The 25,493-nt window shown below is 42.0% G+C and overlaps 1 protein-coding gene across 1 annotated transcript; it reads left to right on the top strand.

Moving 5' to 3' along the window:
- Positions 1-315: 315 nt before the first annotated feature.
- taf2 (TAF2 RNA polymerase II, TATA box binding protein (TBP)-associated factor) lies at positions 316-25,118 on the top strand. Its single transcript, XM_070966778.1, has 27 exons — positions 316-835; positions 1,001-1,055; positions 1,473-1,633; positions 2,178-2,296; positions 2,503-2,644; positions 3,453-3,684; positions 4,470-4,654; positions 4,767-4,880; positions 7,071-7,170; positions 7,987-8,072; positions 8,208-8,343; positions 8,462-8,616; positions 9,223-9,337; positions 10,680-10,789; positions 11,064-11,129; positions 11,364-11,490; positions 11,601-11,726; positions 13,856-13,996; positions 14,603-14,713; positions 14,953-15,146; positions 15,615-15,754; positions 16,024-16,093; positions 16,909-17,018; positions 22,490-22,719; positions 23,467-23,631; positions 23,812-23,914; positions 24,084-25,118. The coding sequence occupies exons 1-27, from the start codon at positions 786-788 to the stop codon at positions 24,380-24,382; spliced, it is 3,642 nt and encodes a 1,213-aa protein (XP_070822879.1). The 5' UTR covers positions 316-785; the 3' UTR covers positions 24,383-25,118.
- Positions 25,119-25,493: the final 375 nt, after the last annotated feature.

Below are 25,493 nucleotides of genomic sequence, written 5' to 3'. Positions count from 1 at the left end.
AGGATGGCGACGAAAGCATCCAATCATAAGGAACCCATTCAAAGCCGCTTATCCAATTGAGTTTGACGTCAAAGAACGCGTGTTCGCTGTGATTGGATGAACAAACGTGATCATCCGTCGCCATCCTAGAAAAAAAGGCTACGCCCCGGTATGACGCAGAAAGACGCGAACTCTATTTTTTTACACATTAAAAGTAGATTAATTTGTTTAATAAACAGCTATATGTACCTGTAATATATATATGTGATAAAAAATTCCGTGCATGCCTCTTGAAAAAACAAATATGTATTTATTGTCATTTTTACGCGGGAGTTCAAAGGTTACTAACAAAATGGCTGAACACAGTAATGGTCCATTCACAGTGCAATGAGCAGCCGGACAGAGAGGATATATTTGGATGTTTTGAGGCATCGCGACTGCAGCATTTATCTTATGAGCCTGTTCTTTTGTATTTAATATCGTCTGGCAGTCATGGCTGACGTGGATTTATGGATACGTACACTGTGGTTACCGTAACAACGCTGTAACAGTTACAGTAGTCTCCGAGGTTGAGATTCACCTCTCATTGCACAGGGAAAAGTACAGCGCTGGTTGTTTATTACTGCTATATATAACGTTAGTGTTGGGGTGCTTTTTCTTAACTTTTATGGAGTCTGGCAATTGCATGAGCTTTCAGTCTCTACAGCCAGCAGAGTAGCTCAGCAGGGCTGTTGGGAAGGAGCCATCACGGAGCGGAGAGGCGACATGTTCAAACTTCTGTCAAGGCGCAACAACAAGAAACAAGGATGAACAGGAAGAAGGATAAAGGCTTCGAGAGTCCGCGCCCCTTTAAATTATAAGTATTTTTTGTATGTTTTGATCATTGTTAGCGTGGACCGAATTAAATGTTCGATAGCAAAGTCGCTAGACACACGCACGGACACGTTTGTTGAATGAGAGTTTAGTTCGTAGTTCAGATTATCATCTCATGCTGACATGGTTACTCTGTCTCTGCCTTCACGACCCACCAGACTGTGTGCATCAACAACATCAACTTCCAGAGGAAGTCCGTCATAGTGAGTACAGTTAGACCATCACAAAATGATAAACATTATGTATTTAGCTTCCCCAGGGTCCACACAAGTGCTCCTTTTTATATGGTTGATGTTTAGTGATAACTGCTTGACAATAGTGTTTCCTCTTTTTTGTCCACCTGTTTTCACGTTACACTAATTCAATCATTAATTGCATTAAAAAGTAATTACTATATTTAAAGATGTTTATTACATAGTCAGTCTAATAACTCAATGTGTTACAGCTCTGCAGAATTATGTGAAATGTAAGAAAAGTCACAAAGGCAGGGAAAAACTTTTATCATTTTGGGTGAACAAACCGTTCTATGCAGCACATCTCGGGATCTAATCCACACAGTGAAAATCACCTCAGCCTCGGGTTACAATCTTCACCGATATTCTCTCTCTTGCATCCCTTAGGGCTATGTTGAACTGACCATTTTCCCAACAGTGGTCAACCTGAACAGGATCAAGCTTAACAGCAAACAGTGCCGCATCTACAGGGTCCGAGTCAATGAGCTCGAAGCCCCTTTCATTTACAATGATCCAACTCTGGAGGTGTGCCACCATGAGTCCAAGCAGTGAGTATATCAGTGCACTGTCATCTTAGATTTTAGTGGCATCTGGAATTATGAAATCATATCATTTGTGACATAAGTGTCTGCTAACAAACAAACAAACAAACAGCATTAGCTCTGTCAACTCAACACTGTGTACTTTTTATATTAATAGACTTCTTTATGAAGGTGTTGGTTTTACAAGATTTTTGTGTCAATGTGATGAATTATCTTGATTGTTGAGTCTTAAATTGCTTCATAGCCATCAGGTTATTTTATCAGTAAATGCATTCTCATTTGAATTTCCAGAAAATGTACTTATTCAAAAATGTACATCTATTGAATTTCTGACTGTAAATTACTGATATCTGCTGAAAATAATATCGTAGATGTCCTTATTACCAGATTAGCTTTGAGAAAATTGGAAATCCATTTGGTTATATGAGAAAAAATCTGTTTACCTATTTCCTCACATATAGATGTGAGTCTGGTGGCACTATGATCATTTTCTGCACGTGCTTTGTGTGTGTGTGTGTGTGTGTGTGTGTGTGTGTGTGTGTGTGTGTAGGAGGAACCTCAACTATTTCTCCAGTGCCTACACAGCAGCAGTGAGTGCTGTGGACCCTGATGCAGGACATGGCGAGCTGGTCATCAAAGTTCCCTCTGAACTCTGGAAGCAAGGAGACGGTAAGACTGTGACCACCAAAAATTAGAATAGCGCACAGGATTATTGGATCATTTACTGTGTGTAATGCAGAGAATTCATAATCTACTCTTTAATATGTTTGATTGAACGATAACATTTCCTGAATTAAGTTCCTTGCCTGATAGCTTGACTCGTTATGGTCATATCATAACTGATGCACCAGTGTTTCTGTGTTTTGTGTCTGCAGATTTGAAAGTGTTAAAGGTTTACATTGAATTTTCTCTGGACCAGCCAAAAGGAGGCCTCCACTTTGTTGTCCCTGATGTGGAAGGCAGCATGGCGGAGAGAGCAGCTCATGTGTTCTCCTTTGGATACCAGAACTCCACCAGGTCTAGAAACGATGACTTACCCGAACAGTCAAATAACAACACATTCTTCACTCCCACAGTGCCAGTAACGCCCAGTTCAGAGCAGAGATTCACCACCAAACAAAACTGTTTTAGGGCTTTGCAGGGAAAAGTTTGAGCAGTGTGAGCTGCCCTGAATCAGCTTGACTCAAGCTGGCTGATGGGGTTGCCTGCGACTTAGCTTGTCAAGTCTCCAGTGGCTGCTTTTAGAACATAAGGCACGTCACCTGTTTGAACAGCTTGTAGCTGGTCTGCTGTGTCAGCTGGTTGACTTTTGGATGGAGGAAAGAGAGCATCACCAACCAGAGTCCAACATTTTTTAAAGTTTCAAACCTTTGTTGTTTTAATTACGTGGTAATGAAGCCTCCTTCTTGTAGTCTGTTTTCATTTGACGGTTCTTAAACAGTTCTTTCTCACCCAACCAGTCGAGGCAGATGGCCGCCCACCCAGAGTCTGGTTCTGCCCGAGGTTTCAGCCTGTTAAAAGGAAGTTTTTCCTCACCACTGTCACCAAGTGCTTGCTCATGGGGGAATTGTTGGTTGTAGATAAAAGAGCTTGGTCTGTACCAGCTCTATATGGAAAGTGTCCTGAGACAACTTCTGTTGTGATTGGCGCTATACAAATAAATTGAATTGAAATTAAATTGAATTGAATTAAACCTATTTAGTAGTATTTTCTCTGGACGTTTCCTGTGCTGTCGTGCAGACTCACACTTATACAGCAAGCCCACAGTGAGTGCATTCATTTATGTACATATGCTCAAAGCTCATCAGATTGTCTCATCCTCCAGATTCTGGTTCCCCTGTGTAGACTCCTACTCAGAGCTCTGTACCTGGAAGCTGGAGTTCACTGTGGATGCTTCCATGGTGGCAGTGTCTTGTGGCGATCTGGTGGAGACTATCTACACCCATGATATGAGGAAAAAGACATTCCACTATGTCCTCCCCATCCCAACTGCGGCCCCCAATATCTCCCTGGCTGTGGGACCCTTTGAAATCCTTGTAGATCCCTACATGCATGAGGTGGGTTTGAGTGATATTTCTGCATGTAGTCTGGGACCATGCAGTAACACCGACCCTCATGTCACTGTTAATGATGTCTGTATTGATTATTTGTGATTCATTTTCTGAAACATCTCATTTTAACTATAGGAAATCAAACAGTGGACACAGCACTACTTAGACTTTATGGTTAAAAGGTACAAAGAAATCACATAGTTGCTTCCAATATGCTTGTCAAGCAGTCAGAAACATGTAGTAAGAGGAAAATTAATATTTCATTTCAACAAATCAATGACGAGATTAATCAAATAGTTATTATACTACAATATACTACAAGTGTGTTGTAATGTACCAGTTATTTGTCCATACTTGTAGCTTCTGCTAATGACCACTAGATGTCCCTAAACACAAGGTAACAGTGTTGAAGGTCACGTTTCTGTCACTGCAAACCTCCATGGCTCTAGCAAACCACTTTATTTTATAAATCCAGTGAAGTAAGAAGTGGTGTATAGCCATGTTATATAGCCATAAGTTATGTATTAAGTAACTGTAGTACATGCAGTTGTAGAAAAACCAAAGGACACCCTTGGTATTGTACTAATGTAACTGGTAGACAGAAGAGAACAGATGTTAGTATTACTGCTGTGTTCTCAGTGGAGAGCTAACGTTAAACAGTTGTGTAAATAGAGTGTCCTTGAACTTTTAGCCTTTTCCTTTGGGTATTTTTTCCACGTTTTTCTTCCTGACATTTTGAAAGATGCCAAATTAACAACTTCAACATTGTGCTTTGTGCTGCCCCCTCTCAGGTGACCCATTTCTGCCTGCCACAGCTGCTGCCGCTGCTCAAACACTCAATGTCTTACCTGCATGAGATTTTTGAGTTCTATGAGGAGATCCTGACGTGCCGCTACCCTTATGCCTGTTTCAAGACTGTGTTTGTGGATGAGGCCTATGTACAAGTGTCCACCTATGCTTCCATGAGCATCTTCAGGTAAGCATGAGATACTGTGTGCCTGATTCTGCCTCTGATCTAGTCATACTGTATGTATTCACTGTATTCACCTCATTCCGTCTCAACTTCAATTGTTGCCTGTGTTTTTCAGTACCAACCTGCTCCACAGCGCTATGATCATAGACCAGACCCCGCAGACGCGCCGCTGTCTGGCCCAGGCCTTGGCTCAGCAGTTCTTTGGCTGTTTCATCTCCAGGATGTCATGGTGAGAGTCAGCACAGCAAGGCTATCGAGTCTGAGACGGGGAGTCTAAGCCACACAGGCTCAGCTGCAACTGAACAAAGCTGTAACCAAACAAGAGCTTGTTACATCAATGAAAACATCGCAGTGGTGTCCAGCAGTGGATCACTGGGTCAAAGATCCCTGAAAGATGATTTACCAATGTGACTGGCATGTATTGAAGAGATAATGTCCTTGAACTCCTGCTTGTTGTTTCTGGATGGGTTAAAATCACTACACATTCTATTTTCAAAATATTTTGAAGCCCACCTTTGAATGTGGTCATTAAAAACAGGTATGAATACCTTTGCCTTCAGACATGATCAGATGGCATGTTAATAGTTCATTCAAAGTGGTCTGTGACTTTGAGTAACTTTGATTATCCTTGGAGGCCAGATTTGTATGTAATGGAAAAGTACTGTCATTATTGTTTGGAACTGTGCTCACATAACGTACAAAGAGCCCAGAAGTTCTCTCCACTGTGTTCTGGTCTTTTTGAGAAGTATGGTAACACTTAGCCCTCAGAGGTTTTCCTATAAGGCTGGTGATGAGAGATTTACAACAGAACTAAGCTCTTTTGTCAGTACTAAGAGTCAGAAGTCAGTCCAGCACTGGCCTGTATTCTCCAACGTGATAGATGGATGTGTTACTGCTTGGCAACTTGGCCAGTGTGGTCTGAGTGTGTGAGGGACTGAGGGAATAATCCACGGGGCTTGCTTGTGTTAAGAGGCCCATCAGAAGGACTTTAACGCTCTCTAGAGCTGCTTGTCCTATGGAGTGAAATGCATGCGTGTCCTTCCTTTACCTCATCTCATTCTCCATCCTCCTCCTCTCCTCGCTGACCTCTAAACACACATCAGATGTGGATCCTTGGTCTGCTGATGTTGTTGAGCTGGCGGGTGTTGTGTAAGAAAAGATCTCAGGAAAGTCAGATCTGTTTGATTTTAGCAAAGCATGGCACTGCCTGCTAGCAATTAATCAGAGTGGGAGTTAACTGGGGCCTGTAATTGAAAACAGGCCCTGCTCAGTAGTCTGTCAGACGTTTGAAAGAGAAGGCAGAAGAAAAAAGAGAAACTGCTCCTTTCCAAATCTATATAGCTGCATTGATAGATAGTGAAGGTGGTTGCGAGCTTGAGAAAAACAAGACCTTGGATTTCTCTTTAACCTCTGCCTCATGTGTCTGTCTAATAGAAAGTTTTCTTGTTCATGAATGTCTGCTGACATGAAGATAGACTTGATCTACAGCATCTGACCTGTTTTTTTTTTTTATCTAGTTTGCCATGTTTTTCCATATTTTACATTTTTTCCAACCTTGAACTTGGGTTACTGTTCAAGAAAGGTTTCATACATTTGGGGAGTTGAGATCATGAAAGGAATGAAGGAGCTTCACTGTATTCCACAGGTCTTACTGATCAATTATATGATATGATCCATAGAGTATTAAGGCAAAAAGTGGATCAAATCTTTGCAGGAAAATAACTTTTCCCCATTGTTGCACTTAAACAGATGACATCATCTTAATTGCATAAGCCAGAGTGCATTCAGTTCAGCCTTAAGTGGTGAAACCGCCAAGGTTGAATCAGCGTATTGTGTCTCCATTTATACAATACAATAAATCCTGGCTGATAGATTTATGAGAGATGTTTGCCATGCCAAGTTTCTTCCTGGAAAAACAGCAAGAGTAAAACTCACAGTAAAACAGTTAAGGCCACGAAAAGCATTTCCACTTTCAGAGAGCACAAAGCAGTGTGGGCAGCTGGCATGGATGGTCAAACTACAGTAAAGTCTCTTTCAGGGTGTTCACTCTCAAAATTGCGTATGCCTTTAACTGCCTTTAACTTCACACCACACAACTGGAGAAAGGAGAACATTGAACAGTGTAATTTAAATTGGCCTCATTGTTAAAAGGCTGCACACTTCCCCTTCACCATAAATCACACTCAAAAAAGAGGCTCTGGAAAGTGTAAACGAGGTCTGAAAATAATTCACTTAAATTCATGGAGTTAAAGAGCAGTTTGTCTGCTTTTCAGTCTGAGTAATTCCTTAAAAGGTTGGCCATATACCATAAATCATGAGGGGAATTAAGTTCATCATGGATGAATTCTTTAATGTTTTTTAATGACCTCTATTAAGTAAGTGTCGGCTACAGTGACATGATGTGTTGCTCCTTCTACAGGGCTGATGAGTGGGTGTTGAAAGGAATCTCAGGTTACATCTACGGCCTCTACCTAAAGAAGACGTTTGGAGTCAATGAGTACCGGCACTGGATCAAAGAGGTAACAGTTCCTGTTTCCACTGTCACAACACTTACAAGGTTTCCCAAAGGAATTGGTGAACAGAGGTGGCGTACAGCCCAACTCACTATGTCTGTCATCAGTATTTGTCACTTTCCCAACAAAACTGAGATTTTCTTTTCCCCAACAATATGAAGTGTCATGGTGTCAATCAGTCACCTGCTGAACTGAATCTCAACAGATAAGTTCAAATTTTGCCTTGAAACTGTTAATTGTTTACCTTTGCTGTGTGACTTAGTGCCACTGCTCATTTTCCTTATATCATAACAATTCTAATATTTCATAAAACTCTAATAATATCCTCTGAATGCTAAGATAAAATTGTGTGCTAGTCCACAATGATTTGAACGCTCTCAGAACTTTTTGCATTTCATTAGAGCTGCAAAAATATAAAAAAAATATAAAATATAAAAGTTTTAATTAATCGATTATTTGATTGACAGAAAATGAATTGACAACTGTTTTGATCGTCAGTTAATCAGTATAATATAAATTTCTTCTTTTTTTGGGAGTTTGTTTTGGACTTGAACAGAACAAGCAATTTCAATACATCATTTTGGGTTTTGGGAAATTATAGCAGGCACCTTTCTCTGTTTGACATTTTATAGACAATTTACTTTAGAAAATAATCAGCAGATTAATTGATAATGAAATTAATCATCATTTGTAGCCCTACAAATGATGTGCATGAGATGCAAAAAGAAGGCAAGAAGAATTCTGTTTAAAACTAAAGTTAGATGATGACGTTTCTTCCTGAGCTTTCATAAATGTCACTAAATATTATTCTGTTGTTTCCAGGAGTTGGACAAGATTGTGGACTATGAGCTGAAGATGGGGGGGGTTCTTTTGCACCCAACCTTCAGTGGAGGCAAAGAGAAGGACAAGTAATACATTTAGCTTCAGTTTGGATCCCAGTGTATTAATCACAGTCATTTAGTTTTCATGTTTGAAGCATCCATAAGAAGTCACTCTCTGGATCATAATTGAATGACATGCTGACCAAACGTTTTTCTCCTCAGTCCAACTCCCCACCTTCACTTCTCGATCAAGCACCCTCACACACTGTCCTGGGAGTACTACAAGATGTTCCAGTGTAAGGCCCACCTGGTGATGAGGCTGATAGAAAACCGAATCAGCATGGAGTTCATGCTGCAGGTTAACCAGCATTCTCTTGTCTTCTGCATCTGTAATGGTTTACAGTTGATTTCACAACAGAATCTGGTTTAGTCTTCCTGTCAATTCTTTGTTTTCTGCTCTCCTCTGCACTCTGTAGGTTTTCAACAAGCTTCTGAGCCTGGCCAGCACAGCCTCATCCCAGAAGTACCAGAGTCAAATGTGGAGTCAGATGCTTCTGTCTACTCACGCCTTCCTCAAGTCCATCTCCAATGTCTCTGGCAAAGACATCGGCCCGCTTATCAAACAATGGGTGTATCCTTTTGTCTCTAATGGATCCTAGTTTGTGATTGTAATAAACTGGTTGTACTGTGTGACTTATGCATTAAAGGTGTAATACAAAAGAACTGGCCACCTGTTGAAGGTCACTCCAAACAAATAGGGGGCCTCATATCATGAGAGTAACTGCTAACTGATGCCCTCTCTGCTCTTTGCTGTAACCATCTGTGGCTGTAGCTACTAAGTGCGTTAGCTAGCTATCTCAGTTGGCTGTGCAGTAGGTGGTTCTATTAGCTGAGTGAGGTCTACTGTGCTAACTTCAGTAGATTTCTGCAACACAATACACAGATGTCTTTGACATCAAAATTGTCCATTATTCACATTCTGTTGATAATGTTTTAAACCAGAATTGAACTAAAACTGCAAGAAAGCAGAGCCCAGGTTGCTTAAAAGAAATCTGAAACCAGTTTATCATTTGCTCTTGACTTGAACAGAAACGTACTACAGCATTATAAAGCATTATTTTAATATAATAAGTAACTGACCACCACCTTTAGCTGAGACCTCCACTCTTAAATGGTTATGTTTTCCCCACCTGTTCTTGGTTATCTGCACGTTTTAGACTTAATTTTTTGTACTCAGGGACCAGAGTGCTGTGGTGAAATTCTTTGGCAGTTTTGCCTTCAACAGGAAGAGGAACGTGCTAGAGTTGGAGATCCGTCAGGACTACACATCATCTGGAACTCAGAAATATGTGGTGAGTAATGACAGATACAGCATATGGACTGCGTGTGCTGTCTGTGTGTGGAGCAGATGAAAGTCAGTTTGTAGAAGCTGGTTGCTTTTTTTATAGCAATGCACAGGTTCAGATGAGATTTTGCAATTCTAATCACGATATACATCTGGTCACAAACCTAGACTGCTTTACAGTGCAGAGCAGCAGAAAAACAATCAAGATTCTTCTTCCATTTTGTGTGTGTTTATTTTGGGTCTATTAAATTTGAAGTAAGCTTTTATTTTCAGATTTTCACCTCAGGCTAAATTGAATCATGGGAGAATAGTTGTCCATGGCATGCAAGAGTTTGCTGTGAATGAAGATTGAATGCCTGCAGCCTGAGCAATAAAGTGCCAGTTGAGGCACAGTGGCCACAGTAGCCGCTGCCTCAGACCAGCACAACTTCAATAATGTTGTGGACTGTTAAACGCCACCTTCTTAATATGTAATGTCAGCTACAGCAGCTAGCATTAGCATTAGCTAACTTCATGGCATTTCTCTACTCTGTTAAGTCTGGTGGAAAGTAATTAAATACATTTACTCAAGTTCTGTTCTAAGTACAAGTTTGAGATTTCTGCTTTGGGTTGTTTTCTGTTTCTACTCCACGACGCCTCAGAGAGAAATGTTGCATTTTGTACTCCACTGCATTTATCTGACATGTTAGTTACTAGTTAGTTTGTAAGGTATGATTAACAATACAAAATATAGTCAATAAATATAATCATATCATATCATCAACATCAGTTATTAGAATCCAGATATATGATATGTATTATTCACAATTGGCCAATTCTGCATAGTAAATAATTTTGCTTTTGGGACTTGAAGTATATTTTGATGCTAATGCTTTTAGATGTTAACTGTAGTAACCTTTTCAATACAGAAGTTTTACTTTTAACAGCGTCTCCCGACGGTGTGGTGTTACTGCTTGCAAACGTACATGTGAAACAATTCTACAAGTGAGACTTAAAAAATAAAATGAAAGAGAGGCATGATGTGTGTTCTGCCTCTTCGTTCCCTCTGTGCCTCTCTCTTCCTTCCTCTGTCTCTACTTTTTCCATTTGTCTCTCACTCGTCCTCGGTCTCTTCCTCTTTTAGCACTGCTTCTGGGCCTCAGTTGTCTCGTGTGAGTGTGTGTGTGTGTATGTGTGTCCGTCCACCAGTGTGCCATCTTGTCCCATGGCCCATCTTCCCTGGTGTTACACATTGTGATTAAAAGAATCGTCATTCTTGTCACCTTTTCCCCTCTCACTGGTTTGTAGTTTGCAGGTTAGGATAACGTTGGAGATTCATATCTGTGAGGGTCTGTTTGTTTTCCATGCAGGGTCCCATCAAGGTGACAGTGCAGGAGCTGGATGGGTCCTTCAACCATACACTGCAGATAGAGGAGAACAGCCTCAAACATGACATCCCCTGTCACTCCAAGAGCAGACGGTATGTACGATAGCGTGACACGTTGCCTCATTCTTTCTCTCATGGTTAGTCTGTTTCATATTTTTTACACTTAATATTCTCCATATTACTACATCAATATAGTGCATTTTATATTAATGTGTTGTATGTGACATGTTTAGCAACTCAGGCTCTATTCCACCTTAGCTGGTTCTCAGTCCTCTCATGTCTGTTTTAGTGAAACAGCGATGTTAACAGTTTTCTTGTACTTTTAGGTTTACAAATCACCGATTGCTCTGTTGTTTTCTTTTCCCAGAAACAAGAAAAAGAAGATCCCTCTGATGAATGGAGAGGAAGTTGACATGGATCTGTCAGCCATGGAGTAAGACATCACTGCTGTCACAGTTTGATGTATAATCTAAGAGTTTCGTTACTGTCCTTTCTTGAGAACTTACTTGACTATTCTGGCTGAAAGGAACAGTGCCTCTGCCTTCTTAGTCACTTCATGTCACTTACATGTTGTTCTGACGAAATGTTGTGAGAGGAGGTACCTGCACGAGTTGAATTGAGGAAGTTCTCATTCCCTCAAAGTGTTCATCTCCTGTTCCATCTGCAGTGCTGACTCTCCTCTCCTTTGGATCCGGATCGACCCAGACATGTCCATTCTGAGGAAGGTGGAGTTTGAGCAGGCTGACTTCATGTGGCAGTATCAGCTGCGCTATGAGAGGGATGTAGTTGCACAGGTGGGCTAATGCCAATGATATAGTACCAGTATGTCAGAATTGTACTTAAGTACTTTGCTTGAGTAAATGTACTTAGTTACATACCACCACTGACCTTATCTCTCTGCTAGGAGGAGGCCATCTCAGCACTGGAAAAGTTCCCAACTCCTGCCTCCAGACTGGCTCTGACAGACATCCTGGAGCAAGAACAGTGTTTCTACAAAGTCCGCATGCAGGCCTGCTTCTGCCTGGCCAAGGTGTGTGTGTGTGTGTGTGTGTGTGTGTGTGTGTGTGTGTGTGTGTGTGTGTGTGTGTGTGTGTGTGTGTGTGTGTGTGTGTGTGTGTGTGTGTGTGTGTGTGTGTGTGTGTGTGTGTGTGTGTGCGCGCGTGTGTGTTGTTTATGGTCTCTATTAGCTAGTTCAGAGTCTTCTTCAGTGCAGCATGATGTTGGTTTTGTAAATTATGGCCCCATTGAGAGGAAAATGGACGATAAAGCAGGGTGTGCTTTAGGGCGTAGTCGCTACTACAGCAACCTGTCACTAAGGGTAGAGATGTAGCAGTGTGTATCCATGGCATCGTGTACATTTAAATAGCTGTGAGCTTGTTTTTGGGTGTTGTCTGTGTTTTTGTCCTACAACTTTGACCATTTCGCAGTGTTCAATTCATGGAATTCAATTGTAACATTTTGATGACCTAAGAATGTTTCATTCAGTGGTCAGTTGTGCTAAAAGACACTATTAATTTTTTCTGCTGAGAACATTTTGTTTTCAGCCTGTTTTTTGCTAAACAGTTGCAAATATCCAGTAAAGCACATGATCTCGAGGATTGACAGTGTTGTTCCAAAAGGCAGAGGACTGGTGTGTTGGTTCTCTGCTTCCACTCATTAAATGTGTCAGAGGTCACACAAACATGGTTTAGGCAGCCAGTGGGTAACTTCAGTGGGAAAACAATGTGGCCATGCTGAGTTTGGTTTTCATCTTCGCTTGTTTAATTTGCTCTGGAATCAATGACCTTCAAAATGGCAGTAAAGAAAAATCGAGAAAGTAGCACATGGAGATATGAGAGGGAAACAAAATGCTTCACAGAGAGACTGAAACTCTCATGACTCTGCTCTGTTAGTCTGAATTCCTCTTCCCCTCCATCTCTATTCACTTTTTATTATCGTAAAAATTGACAGTTTTACTAAATATTTAGTTCATAAATATTGTGTAAAGGGCTACATGATGAGAACAACATAGAACTTCCCAGCCAGCAAGGCCACCCACCAGTTTATCCCTGGCTGTGCTGAAGCTCAGTTGACTGAATAATCCTATTCTGTGGCTACAGGAAATTCTCGATTCTCTGGATTTGGTCTATTCAAACTTTAACCTCAGTGGATTTCAGCCATTCAGACTCCACCTGAACCAATATTTTCACAGCATGATAAACTGAGTGGAGGTTGAAATGGCAGCACTTCACTTTTTTCATTAAGTTGCTGTATTTGGCAACAGAACCCCCAACAGACTCCATCGTAATGGCCTTTGGTATATACTACATCCACACACACACACACACACACACACACACACACAGATGGAGACACAAGCTCATACACAGAGATATACACACTCTCTGAGACACACATAAACACATGCACTCATAGACTTACATACCCACTTTGACCACAAAGTGAAGTATGGCTGACTTGAACCCTCAGATGGAGTTGGCTGCATTATTATTGGTTGGGATGGCATTTATGTGCTTGTTATTGGTAGAAAATGTTGGGAGGAAGAAGGAACAGCCTGGGGCCAACAATCGGGAGAGGGGTGGTGGGTGGGTGGGTGGGTGGGGGGGGGCATAAAAAATGACAAATGCATGAACATGTTAAAAACTCTGACACACAAAAAATACAGATGTGTTCGTGAATGTGTGCACACACAGCACACAAAAACATTCCGGTGTGCAGGCCCCCCTTTATTTATCTTACCAAATGACAACATCCTGTGCCAGTGACCCTTAGCCCCATATTACCACATTAACATAAATTCCCCAATATCCTGTTGGAGCCCAAACACCACTGGAGCCGCTGGTCTTCATACCTGTGGAAACCTTGTGTGCTGCTCATGTGTACATTAGTCTTAACTTTGTTGTTCAGTTCTCACCACAAAAATTTGAACTGACAGGAAGTACAATGTTATACAACCTAGAACATTCTTGACTTGCCATTTGTGTTCTGTGCAGTATTCCTCAGGCAACTAGTACAGCTTGTGAGAGTGCAGCTTTATGCTGTGATGACAGCCGATGAAGGACAGCTGACAGTTGCTGTCCAGCTTGAACAGAACTGAGCAAACGTGATGGACTACAGTATGTGTTCTCCTCTTGTCGTGTGTGCATGTAAACCTCACAGATAGCCAATTCTATGGTGAGCACGTGGCAGGGCCCGCCAGCTATGAAGTCCCTGTTTACCCGAATGTTCTGCTGTAAGAGCTGCCCCAACATTGTCAAGACCAACAACTTCATCAACTTCCAGAGTTACTTCCTGCAAAAGGTACATCAAACAAACAACACTGGTCGGCACACACACACGTTCCCAGCCCCATAACCACTAACAGCTTCATTAACCATTAAGTCACTGTTGACAGACTGTAGAAACAAACTTGAACTCTCAATCAAAGCCATTTTTCTGGCTTTACAAGCAGAGCTCCACTGATAAATCAACATAGCCAGTATCTTCGCCCAATTTCAGCTCATCACACACACTGTTGATCAGAGTTGGTGTACGTTTTGTCTGATTAGTAACAAGGACCTTCAGTACAGAATACTACAAATATGTTTTCACATTTGTTGAGTGTTTCAGTTACATATTCTGTCCACCAGAGAGACCTGACATTTTATTTATCAGCTGTTCAATGTCTCACAGAAGATTATTATCAAAAATGTTTAAACTCTATGATTTTAAAAAATGAATGTTGAATGTTATATTGTTTCTGGATTATCACCATTCAGATGTTGGTATCAGCCTCAAAATTCATTTGGGCTTTACCTGCATGGCCATGTGATGGACTTAAGCACATTGTAAAACTGAGCTATCAACGTGTATTCCTCTATCCTAATTGTATGAGGATTTCTGTTTCGTCTTTGTTTCTCATGTTAGACGATGCCTGTTGCCATGGCGTTACTCAGAGATGTCCAGAACCTTTGTCCCAAAGAAGTCCTCAACTTCATCCTTGACCTTATCAAGTATAACGACAACCGAAAAAACAAGGTAAAAACATACATTGACGCTTTTTCTCTAACATCGTGACTCTTAGTCAGTGATGACTATGGACAAAACCTTGAACATACACAGTAGTTTTCAGGTATTCTGTGGCATCATGAACATGGATGGTTAAAAAAACCAATTGTTATTTTTACAGATGCCAGCAGTCAATCTTTGTCCCCAGTGATCAACATCACTTTTCTCTTTCCTCTCTCCTCCTCTCCCTCCTGCCTGTCTGTCTTCAGTTTTCAGATAACTACTACCGTGCAGATCTGATTAAAGCACTGACCAACTCTCTGACCCCAGCCATCAGCATCAACAATGAGGTGCGGACAGTTGACAATTTAAATGCTGACGTCCGACTCATCTTGGAGGAGATCACGCGATTCCTCAATATGGAGAAGCTACTGCCGAGCTTCAGAAACACCATCACTGTCAGGTTAAGAGTGGAGTGTGTGTGTGTGTGTGTGTGTGTGTGTGTGTGTGTGTGTGTGTGTGCGCCTGTATCTGTTTCATGCGTCTCCTGGCAGCTCTTGATCTCACTTTTACATGACAATATACTTTAAAAAGTTGGTGTGTTGCTTTGCAGAGCAGAGAATCCTATCCAGTTTCCAGCTTATCACACATTCACATAGTGATCTTATCTCCAACTATAAGCAACCATGAATTCTTTTTCGACGTTAGCCTAAAGTGAACTTTCCATGAATTCTGCCACAATAACTGGATAACAAGGCAGCATAAGTTTAATTTTAAGGTGGTCTCCGTTTTAGTTTTGTTAATTAACACACACCCATCTGCCATAGAAAAGGCGCAATACCCTCTGTTAGTCACCCTTTGCATTTATTTCACACACAACTGGAATATCCCTCATTTTTCACCTCCTCTGTTACCCTCCTCTTCTCTCCAGTTGTCTGAGAGCGATTCGTCAGCTTCAGAAGAACGGCCATATTCCCAGCGACGCGTCACTCTTCAAGTCCTACGCCGAGTACGGACACTTTGTTGACGTTCGCGTCGCTGCACTGGAGGCTCTGGTTGACTATACCAGAGGTAAAACATTTGTTGCAAATGTGCTCGCTGCTATTAGAATTATTAGCATTCTTGTGAAGCTCATTGATCAAGATGAGAGATCATCACGAGTGACTCTTTCATACATCAGCTGAAGTTGGTGTTATAGGTTTGGGAAAGCCAGTTAAGTCTGTCTGTGCTTTATTTTGACACATCTCTGGTATCTTGAGGGTGTTTTTCGTAATGACATGTTTTTATATTCTGGTCAGCTGAACATACCTCACTCTCTTGTGTGCTTTGTTGTCCTGCAGTTGAAAGAAGTTCAGCAGAGCTGCAGTGGCTGCTCAACATGGTCCAGAATGACCCAGCTCATTACGTCAGGTCTGCGAGCAGCTGGCACACACAGGCACCATCTGACACACTTTCATGCTGTACATCACACACAGTCGTTCTCACTGTAACTACAACGATCTCACCTCAGGGTTTTTTTTCTTTTTCATGTTTTGTACGTCATTACATGACACATTATTTCAGTGTTAGTAAAGAGGGAGAAAATCCACAGCCTTTGTTTCATCTATAAATACATTCGACAGTTTAAGATCTTCAACTGGACACTGACCTTCCATCAGACACTGTCATACTAGTGGGCTCTAATCTGAGGTGCCACCATTGCTCAGGGTGCTAGCTGTAATGAACTTTTCAGCTGCAGCAGAGGTAGCTCTTTCGGTCTTCTTTCTGTAATGGTAGACTGTTATTTCTTTTTACTTAGTTGAGCAGTTCCTGCCATATTCTGGATTACTACAGCAGTCGATTGGTGTTTACTGTATACCAACACTTCCTCTGCACAACACAACTGCTGGTCTCAGAACCATGAAGAGGCCAAGAATTTCCACTGATTAACTTTTGACAAGGCACAGCTGTTAATTGAAAACCATTCAAGGTGAACACACCTGGATGAGAAGGTGTATCCACAGCTTTAAGTGGTACTGCATATGCAACCTCTTTCTGGCACAGGCAAAGCTGTGGATTTCAGTTTTCTCCCTGTAGTTTATTTTCCATCTGAATATGAGATCATTGGTACATCTATATGACCAGCCTCACCCGCTGTAATGTTAAACGAGTATACATCTGACAGACACACTATGAACATGGATTGTCATCTTCTTGTGTGTATTTCTTGTTTGTTGTCCAATCAGACATGAGATCCTGGGAATGCTCTGTAAGAATCCACCTTTCACTAAGACAACAGACTCTGCTCTGTGTAACGAAGCTTTGGTCGATCAGCTCTGGAAGCTAATGAACTCAGGTGAGACACGCACATGTACACACACGCAAACACACACATATCTGCACTCTGAATGTGATGAAAGTGAAAGACAACATGTAAAATCCTTAAGAACATTTTGTTGTCATTGAGTCAGTCACGCTGCACAGTACTTATAACAGAGTGGAAAAGGCCACCGTACTATCGTGTGTGTAGTGTGCCAGGCCAGTGTGAGCAGCTTGTGAGTGTATATGACTCAACAATGTAAAAGTCATTCATATAATTGATCAGACACGATTGAAAGTGGATTAGAAATGTTGTGCTAGTCAGCCTGTGCACATTGTGGCATCAAAACAAATATCAGTTTTCATCTTCCCTTTTCCAGCACTAACATGAACCCATTTCTCTGTGGTGACAAACTCACATCACTCATTTTTATGATATGTATTAGAGTTGCTCAACTCCAAGGCTGCTCAGTCTCATGGATTTAGGGGATATAGTATAACTTAATATTGGATTCAAAATGCATCTAATGATCAAAAGGTTTTGGCCAGTTGCTCTTTGGATTTTTCACTCAAGAACAAATTACTGCTGAGTTTTCTTCTACCACAAATGGGCTGATCCAACCACAAATAGGGGAAACACACAGTTGAGTTTAGTTAATACATGTCCAGTTTTTTCTTGTAAGGACTGCTCTCACAGAGCTTTCGCCACTGACACAGTGCATGCAACAGAACCAAGAGAACATTGTAGTCACCAACGTATTTTCTTTGGTTTCATCTGACACGAAGAAAATCCATTTGAGGTAGAAAGCTTTCTCCCTGTAGAGGGACTACTACAGAGACCTGATATGTTTGTAGGTACTATTCGGTCGTTACACATGTTTTCCTGTCTGTCAGAGCCAGCAGTTCCTATTTGCCATGGCACTGAAAAACAGCACATGTTTCACAACAGGAGCCAGTCTCATTTTACCAGTTCACTTCTGGTTTCAGACTTCTGAGGATATTTCATGAAGTACTGGCGCTGTCTGAATGTTTTCAAAAAGCAGAGTGGCTTCAAAAAGCACTATGGCTGTGTTGTGTTATGGATTTCATTTAAAGTATTTTTTAAAAACTTGTAAAGCCTTTAAAGATCCCAGCAGCACAGTTGGCTCCTTCACTGTGACATGGATGTTTGGAACCACCAGAGTTCCTCTTTGAGTTCCAACTCAGTCACCAGGCAGGAAGGATTTGGTCAAGGGGGGTGACAAAGACTCAAAACTCAGCTTTATTAATCATACAGGGCCTCATTTTTCCACACCTGCTTATTCAGTTTGAATTGTTTCAAATCAAGATTACTGTCACGCCCACAGTCATACACAGTACAATGTATAGGGAAATTCATTCTCTGCATTTAACCCATCCTAAGTATTAGGAGCTGTGGGCAGCAACTGTGCAGCACCCAGGGACCAGTTCTAACTCAGTGCCTTGGTCAAAGGCTCCTCACAGGAGAATTTACCTAACTTTCATGCTTTTGATGGCGAGGAAAAGCAGAGTGCCCGGAGGAAACACAACTAGGGGTTGACGACTAGGGTTGTCCCGATCGGATCACCTGATCCGAAATCGGTGCCGATCGCGTGACTGCAGACTTGATCGTATCGGACGTTATGTCCCGATCAGGTATCGGATAAATAATATATATACATATGTATATTTATTGTTATTTTTAATCACATATACAATATATGGGATAGTGATTAAAAGTAAATGAGAATAAAATAGTATTTATTAACTACCAGCGTTTACAGGCCGGGTCTGTGTCTGTGACAGACGCCACTGAACAGCGCATGCGTGGAACACGGCAGCACGCAGCAGTTTGTTTTGAAGCTTGGGATCTCGAGAGGTGGGAAGGACAAAGCTGCTTTTAACACCACAAACTTGATACAAACTCAATACACTGCACTGCAGTTTACAATACACTGCACTGAGAATACGAGTTAGGAGTGCAGTTCTTAGGCTTTCAGGCCTTAGGCTACTTGATAACAGTCACTTTTATTTGCCCATTTGTTTTCATTTGATATTTTGATGCCTGTTTTAAGTGTAGCAGCTATTTGTTTTAATACTAGACTATTGAGTCTTTACACCATGGTCTGGGTGAATACTCGCTTCTGATTGGTTCCGGTCAAATAGCCTGATTGTTCTAAATTATTGCGCTGGCTCAACCGCAACAGAAACTCAGAACATACGTTAACATAAGTTGTGTCACAGTTTATTTATCACAACGACAGTAGAGGACACACACAAGTGGTAAGAGGTGCACTTGCCCTCTGAAATGATACTTTGTATCACGTAACATAACGTTAAGCAATCATCTCACTTCCCTCCACTGATTAGGCCTAATATAACAGCTGCGGCCGACCGAGCTGCAGGTTCTGTGGCCAGAGCCGGTTACCTTGGCAACGCCTCACAACGAGAGATATTAAATAGTCCACTCAGCCGCTTCTTGTGAAAAACTTAAGATTTTAACGGAAAAAAAACAACATTAATGTATTAATAATTGATTTAATATTTATTTCAGACCATGGTATAAGCGGGATAATGCCCTTCGAGGTGTCCATTATCAGAAATGAAAGTGAAGTCCATTCATTCGCATTGGACAGTTCACGCCTCCGCGTCGTCCACTCGTTTCTGATAATGGACACCTCGTCGGGCATTATCCCTTAATTAATGTTGCACTATTCCTAATGTGAAGAAAATTTTATTTTATTTCTGTGTTCTGTTCTGACTTGAGACTGTAATTCAAGCTGCCTCATAGAAGTTTACAATACACTGCATACATGCACAATTGTGCATAAGTGTTACATGTTAATATAAGAGCCATTGGTAAAAAAAATAAATAAAAATAAGGGACATCCTGGATCTTATTCTTTGCTCTTAGTTTGTTTCATAATGTTTTATAGAAATATCGGATCGGGACTCGGTATCGGCAGATAATCAAAATCAAATGACTCGGGGGCAAAAAAACGTGATCGTGACATCCCTAATGGAGACAACATGCAAACTCCACACAGAAAGACTCAGCAATTGAACCCAGGACCTTGCTGGGTTCAGGACCTTGTGTCTTCTCACCAGTGAGCCACTGTGCTGCTGCCAAAAGAACAAACAAAACAAAATCATGTACACCTTGTGTTCCCAATGTTGAGTAAACAGAGAGAAGCACTTACATTGCTACAGCCTCTGTTCCAACCACAGCCCCTTACAGTATTATCATATTATTCAGACATGCTACGTTTACCCTGTCAGTTATCTCTTGACATATTTTGTCAGGAGGCGATAATGGATTGCTTTCTGTCTTTCAGATGGACAAAGGCAGAGGTGCATTAGTCTCCTCTGCCACGTGTATTTGACTGGACACACTTCTGTCAGACTGCTTAACAGTTAGCTGTTGCACAACTCACTGACACAATCTGGACTTTGTAATCCTCTGTAATCTTCTACAATCGATCACAAGGATTTTTGAATTAACTTTAAAGGAATCGCAGTGAAAAAGTTGGTTCTGCCCTAAAATGATTGTTTTCAAATGAGTAATGCAGCGCTTGTATGGCTCAGTCAGCTGGTGTCCAGATTTGTACTGATCTCTGTTCCATGTTATAGAAGAAGAAGGACAAACCTTCAAGATTTGCTGCAGTTCATCGTGTAGTGAAGAAGAATTTGACTTTTGCTGTTTTATGTTCCACATCATTCAACATTTTACTGCTTCTCTGTCCTTTTTCTTATTAATTGTGTTCTTTTCAGAGTGGAATTGTGAGGAATAGCTACAAGTCTCGGCTTACTTCCATACACATGATTGCACATTCATTTCCAGTGTTTGCTCCATAAAATGTAGAAAGTACTGAAAGATGCCCATCACCGATTTCCACAGCCTGAGGTGACTTATTGTGTGCAACCAACAGTCCACAAAAGATATTCCACTAACAATGATGTAAAACAGAGAGCAAGTCTGCACATTTGAGAGCCTGGAAGCAGAAATAATCTGGCTTTTGTCTTTCATAAATGACTCTTATGGATTTTCTTGTTTCAAGATTTGTGCACATCCTCGTCATTGGTGCTAAGCCGTTTGGTGGGCTTGCTGCCGGCTCTACTGTCCTTCTCGTTCATTGTCATTGGTGTGATCACAGTAGGTTTGGTGTGTTTCAGATTTTGCTTCTCGTCTTTTTGCTTCATTATTATCTGGTTGTTTCTTCCAGTTGTCAATTGAACAAGGTTAGAGTCTACTTTTTGGTGCTGTGCCTGTACTATATACGCACACGCTTCTGCCTTCTATTGTGTCCTCAGGTTTCATTGTTTCTCTTTCTTCCAGGGGGTCCTATGTGTCTTTCAGCTCGCTTGCCAGGCCAGTCTGTGGTTCAGTGTGCCAATACAAACACACACCACCTCCAAATCCAAATACAAGTATATGTTCACCATTCCTGAGGACCATCGGGCTCTGATTGCAATGTATTATTTCATTTATTGACTTACAGGCTTGAAGGATGAAGAAAAATATTGATGATCATTATTTCCAGTGAACTTTTGTTTGCCGGTCAGTCAGCGCGGGTGGCTGCCGGACAGCCTGACTGCGCTGCCAGTTTAAATACAGGGTGACCAGAGTGTGGTAACCTTAAATACTATGTTATGAAAATGTGTTATAAACCACAGCCCTCCACGTGTTAAACACACACACTCACACAGGATGATGTGTCACTGGCTGAAGGTCAGTGCTGGAAGAACACAAGCGCAGAGTGCTTTCTGCTCAGTCATTTGTTTCAGCCTTCCTCTAAAGCCACAGTCCACCCTCCATGCGAGGCGCCTGGCCTTTGGATTGTCAGCTTCAGCAGTAATTGGTGTTGAATTCATTCCAGCTCTCAACACACTGCTACTCAGATGACTCATATATTGATGCTTTTGGCTCTGGTGTGATTGAGAGCTTGGATTTAGTTGTGCTCACATTGTCTCTGTGGGAATGTCAAATATAATGTGTGGCTGACGAGCATGCAGCTCAGGATTTATCCCTGGAGTATACTCTGTAAAGAAATGGCTTATAGCACAAACTGAAGGCAAAAGTGTTGATAGCTTTTTGAAAGGGCCACAAACATGGGGTGAGAAGCCTGCTGTCACAGAGAAGGCCAAGATGTGATCATTGTCCAAATGGAGATGTCAGTGCACATTTGTGAACAGTTCATGGTTTTTACAAAAAAAGTGGTCTAAGTTGAGCGCTTGAGAGAGATGTTCAAATCCTGCCGGCTTTCTCACCAGTCAGCACTCTTAAGCGTGGTCAGCGCTGTATACTGACCCTCTTCTTCTCCTGGCAGTTGTGTTTGTTCCTCTGGTGGCTGGTGGCGGCACTGAAAGGCAGTCCATCATTACCTGACATTCTCATGACTTGCCTCCACCCTTCCATCCGTCCAACTACAAAGTGACACAATGAGCCTTTACTACCTAACCCCCTGCTTGTCGGTCTGTACCTCCTTTTCACCTTGCCCTTCCTTTTCTCAGGTACCTCCCATGACTGGCGGCTTCGCTGTGATGCCGTGAACCTTTACTACGCACTGTTCGGTCTGACTCGGCCCTCCTGCCTGCCCTTGCCAGAACTAGGCCTCGTGCTCAACCTGAAGGAGAAGAAAGCTGTTCTGAATCCCACCATCAAGCCTGAGCTGGGGGTCGGCACCATCATGGACACGCCTGCCAGCATAGGCATCCATGGTGTTGGCATGAGCTACGCAGCTGTAAGTGGTGTGGGACATATGTGGCAAGTGTCAGGACAGTTGGTGTAAATGGAGACTGCACTTCATGAACTACTGAATGGACTAAATTTCAAGTTATTTCTTGACAGGCCATATTTGTAGTTTGACCATGAATTGTGTCATTTCGGCCAACAAACACATCAGTTTAAGACCTACTGCATCACGCCACAACTCAAGTTCCATTGGTTTGTGTGCCAGTGGTGATGTAATCAGTGAGCTGCTCGGTGGTCTTTATTTCCTTCTCTTTGAGTGTCTTTGATTTAGTATTGCCACAAAAAAGTTTTCAGATGGCACGCAGATATCAACTACTTCATAAAAATGGTGTTATCTTAGGTTGGATCTGTGTAATTATGGGTACTACAGAGCTGCCAATAGTGTTTGGCTGTACCTCATTCCCATTGCATCACCGCTGTACCCAGAATCAATGTCAAGCACTGTTCTGCCTGTTGTGGCCATGAATACATCTCTCTGGCAGCTGATTGAATCAGCATCATCTCCTGTGCTGTAGTTACCCTGAGCTCAGGCTGAAATGACAATACTGGCAACACTTAGGAAGCTGCTGCAAAGCTCTCAAAAATATTGACTTGATGGTTTTTAATTCATTCTTATTCCATTGTTCTGCAAAACAAAATGTCCTCGGTGGTTTCATAGGCACAGCTTCAATGGGCTGCAAATGACACTTAAAAAAACTAAGCCACATAATTAGGTTTCTTTGTTTGTGTCATCCAGGTGGATGAAGAGCCAGATCCTATTTCATTAGGGGTGTGTGGGGTGGGCCAGCCCCCTCTGGGCCTGAAAAGGAAGGCTGAGACCCCGCTGGGCTCCCCTCCAGAGCCAGGACAGATCCTGCAGCAACAGGATGATGATGGACGTGGAGGGCGTTACAAGATCAGGGTAACAGACTGCTCTGACTCTTTGGTTTGTGCCGTCCTGCTGTACTCTACTTGCCAGGCTGATCATTTCTGGACTTCTGTTTTACTGAAATGTTCTATGCTGTGTTACAGTAATGTCTCTGCTGTCTACAAAATGATGCTCTGTTATCCCGCATTAACACGTAGTTCTGGTTTGCTGTAGTTCAACACAATGGAAGATGAAGATATTGATATGGAGACTGTTCATGATAGTCAGGCCTTCATTCACCATCATCTCAATCTGCTAGAGAGACCGTCTACGCCAGGTAAGCCCACACACACGCACACACGCACACACGCACACACACACACACACACACACACACACACACACACAAACACGCACAAATACGGAATATTCCTGACATCATTCCGGAAAAGAAAACACTACCCAAAATCTGGTGCCACACACACTTGTCCTCTTTCTCTTTTTAGGTAAAGAACCGCCGTCAGTCGAACAGTCCATGCTGTCCATGCCCGCCACACCGGTGCCGTCCTTTTCCAAAGAGACCACCTCTTTGTCCTCCAAACACGGCGGTGAACATAGCCACCACCATCACCACCACCACCATGAGCACAAGAAGAAGAAGAAGAAGCACAAGCACAAACACAAGCATAAGCACAAACATGACAGCAAGGACAAGGAGAAGGACAGAGAGAGGGACAACTCCCATGCTTACAGCAACAGCCCGGCCAGTGGCAGGTCCCTGCGCTCGCCTTCTTTATCTGACTGAAACACCTGGAGGGGAGTTTGGTTTTCACTTATTTCGGTCATCCATCATACAGTAGCAGGCTTGTATCCCTGTTCAGTACAGAGACAAAATGTAAAGCAAAATATGTTTAGTTGATCTAAATATTCATGACTCAGTAGTATTTTCATACAGGAAGACATGTTTGGACAAAGTGTGGAAAGAAGGGATGGTGTTCAAGTGTTGTACTCAGATAAATGGCAGCACTGAATTCCTCCGCAGAAACAGCAGTGAGTGTTGGCCTGAGACAGGAAACAGGGAACTCTGAACAGAGGCTGCAGTGTCATTAAGGTAAATCCTCCAGAGGTGTGTCTTCACACCACACAGACACACAGCCTGTGGGAGTTCCAAGCTGTCTGAGGCGCACAACCACATACACCTCCCTCCACAGACCTCACAGACCCCCCCTCCCCCAAAAAGACACCACTCTGGTCTGCCTCATCCCCACAGCTCAATCCCAACATTCAGTGTGCGGCTTCTGAGGGGAAACTCGATTGATGGTGGTGTGGATTTTACCATTCTGTCTGGACTGTGCCTCTGGTGTCTTTAACATCGTGCAAATGACTTTTCCCTGTTTGCTCACAGATGAAAATTAAACCGAGGGATTTCACTGTGCTGTACCTTTGAAACACAAAGTAATACTAGTTTTTTTGTTTTTTGTTTTTTTTAAATGCTTGTTTCTAAACTGTCATTATTGATTAAAGATGCTTTTGTATTCATGAATGTTTTCACTAGATTGAATTCAGCTCCACAGAGACGTCGGTGGCTGGGTTTCTTCAGCTTTATGAGGTAGTTTTAAACAACGAAGAGAACATGCAGAATTCTATATTCCCCCTTTAGACAACCACAGAAGTGTTAAAAGTGTGATTCAAGTATTGAAAACACTTTTCTCATCTAATCAGCTTAAATTCATCTTGTCATGCTTAAAAATAAACAGTAAAAGACAAAGTCTCAACATTCATCTCAAGAGTCTTGACATTGGTCAAATAGTCAGTGTCAGCATTTATTCCCATTTAGTACTTACGCGTTATCCTGGAACTCTTATCTGCACTGTGTTATGAGGTTTCCCCTGATGGTTGTAAATTGCCTTGTTGGG

Source organism: Chaetodon trifascialis, chromosome 7 (assembly GCF_039877785.1).
Source record: "Chaetodon trifascialis isolate fChaTrf1 chromosome 7, fChaTrf1.hap1, whole genome shotgun sequence".
NCBI lineage: Eukaryota > Metazoa > Chordata > Actinopteri > Chaetodontiformes > Chaetodontidae > Chaetodon > Chaetodon trifascialis.
The sequence above is the reverse complement of the archived record's forward strand: the minus strand, read 5'-3'. Positions and strand labels throughout refer to the sequence as shown.

Coding starts and splice junctions, on each gene's coding strand:
- taf2 (XM_070966778.1), top strand. CDS start 786: ATGAACAGGAAGAAGGATAAAGGCTTCGAGAGTCCGCGCCCCTTTAAA. Junction 8,073..8,207: donor GGAGGCAAAGAGAAGGACAA/GTAATACATTTA, acceptor TTTTCTCCTCAG/TCCAACTCCCCACCTTCACT. Junction 11,491..11,600: donor AGAGGGATGTAGTTGCACAG/GTGGGCTAATGC, acceptor TCTCTCTGCTAG/GAGGAGGCCATCTCAGCACT.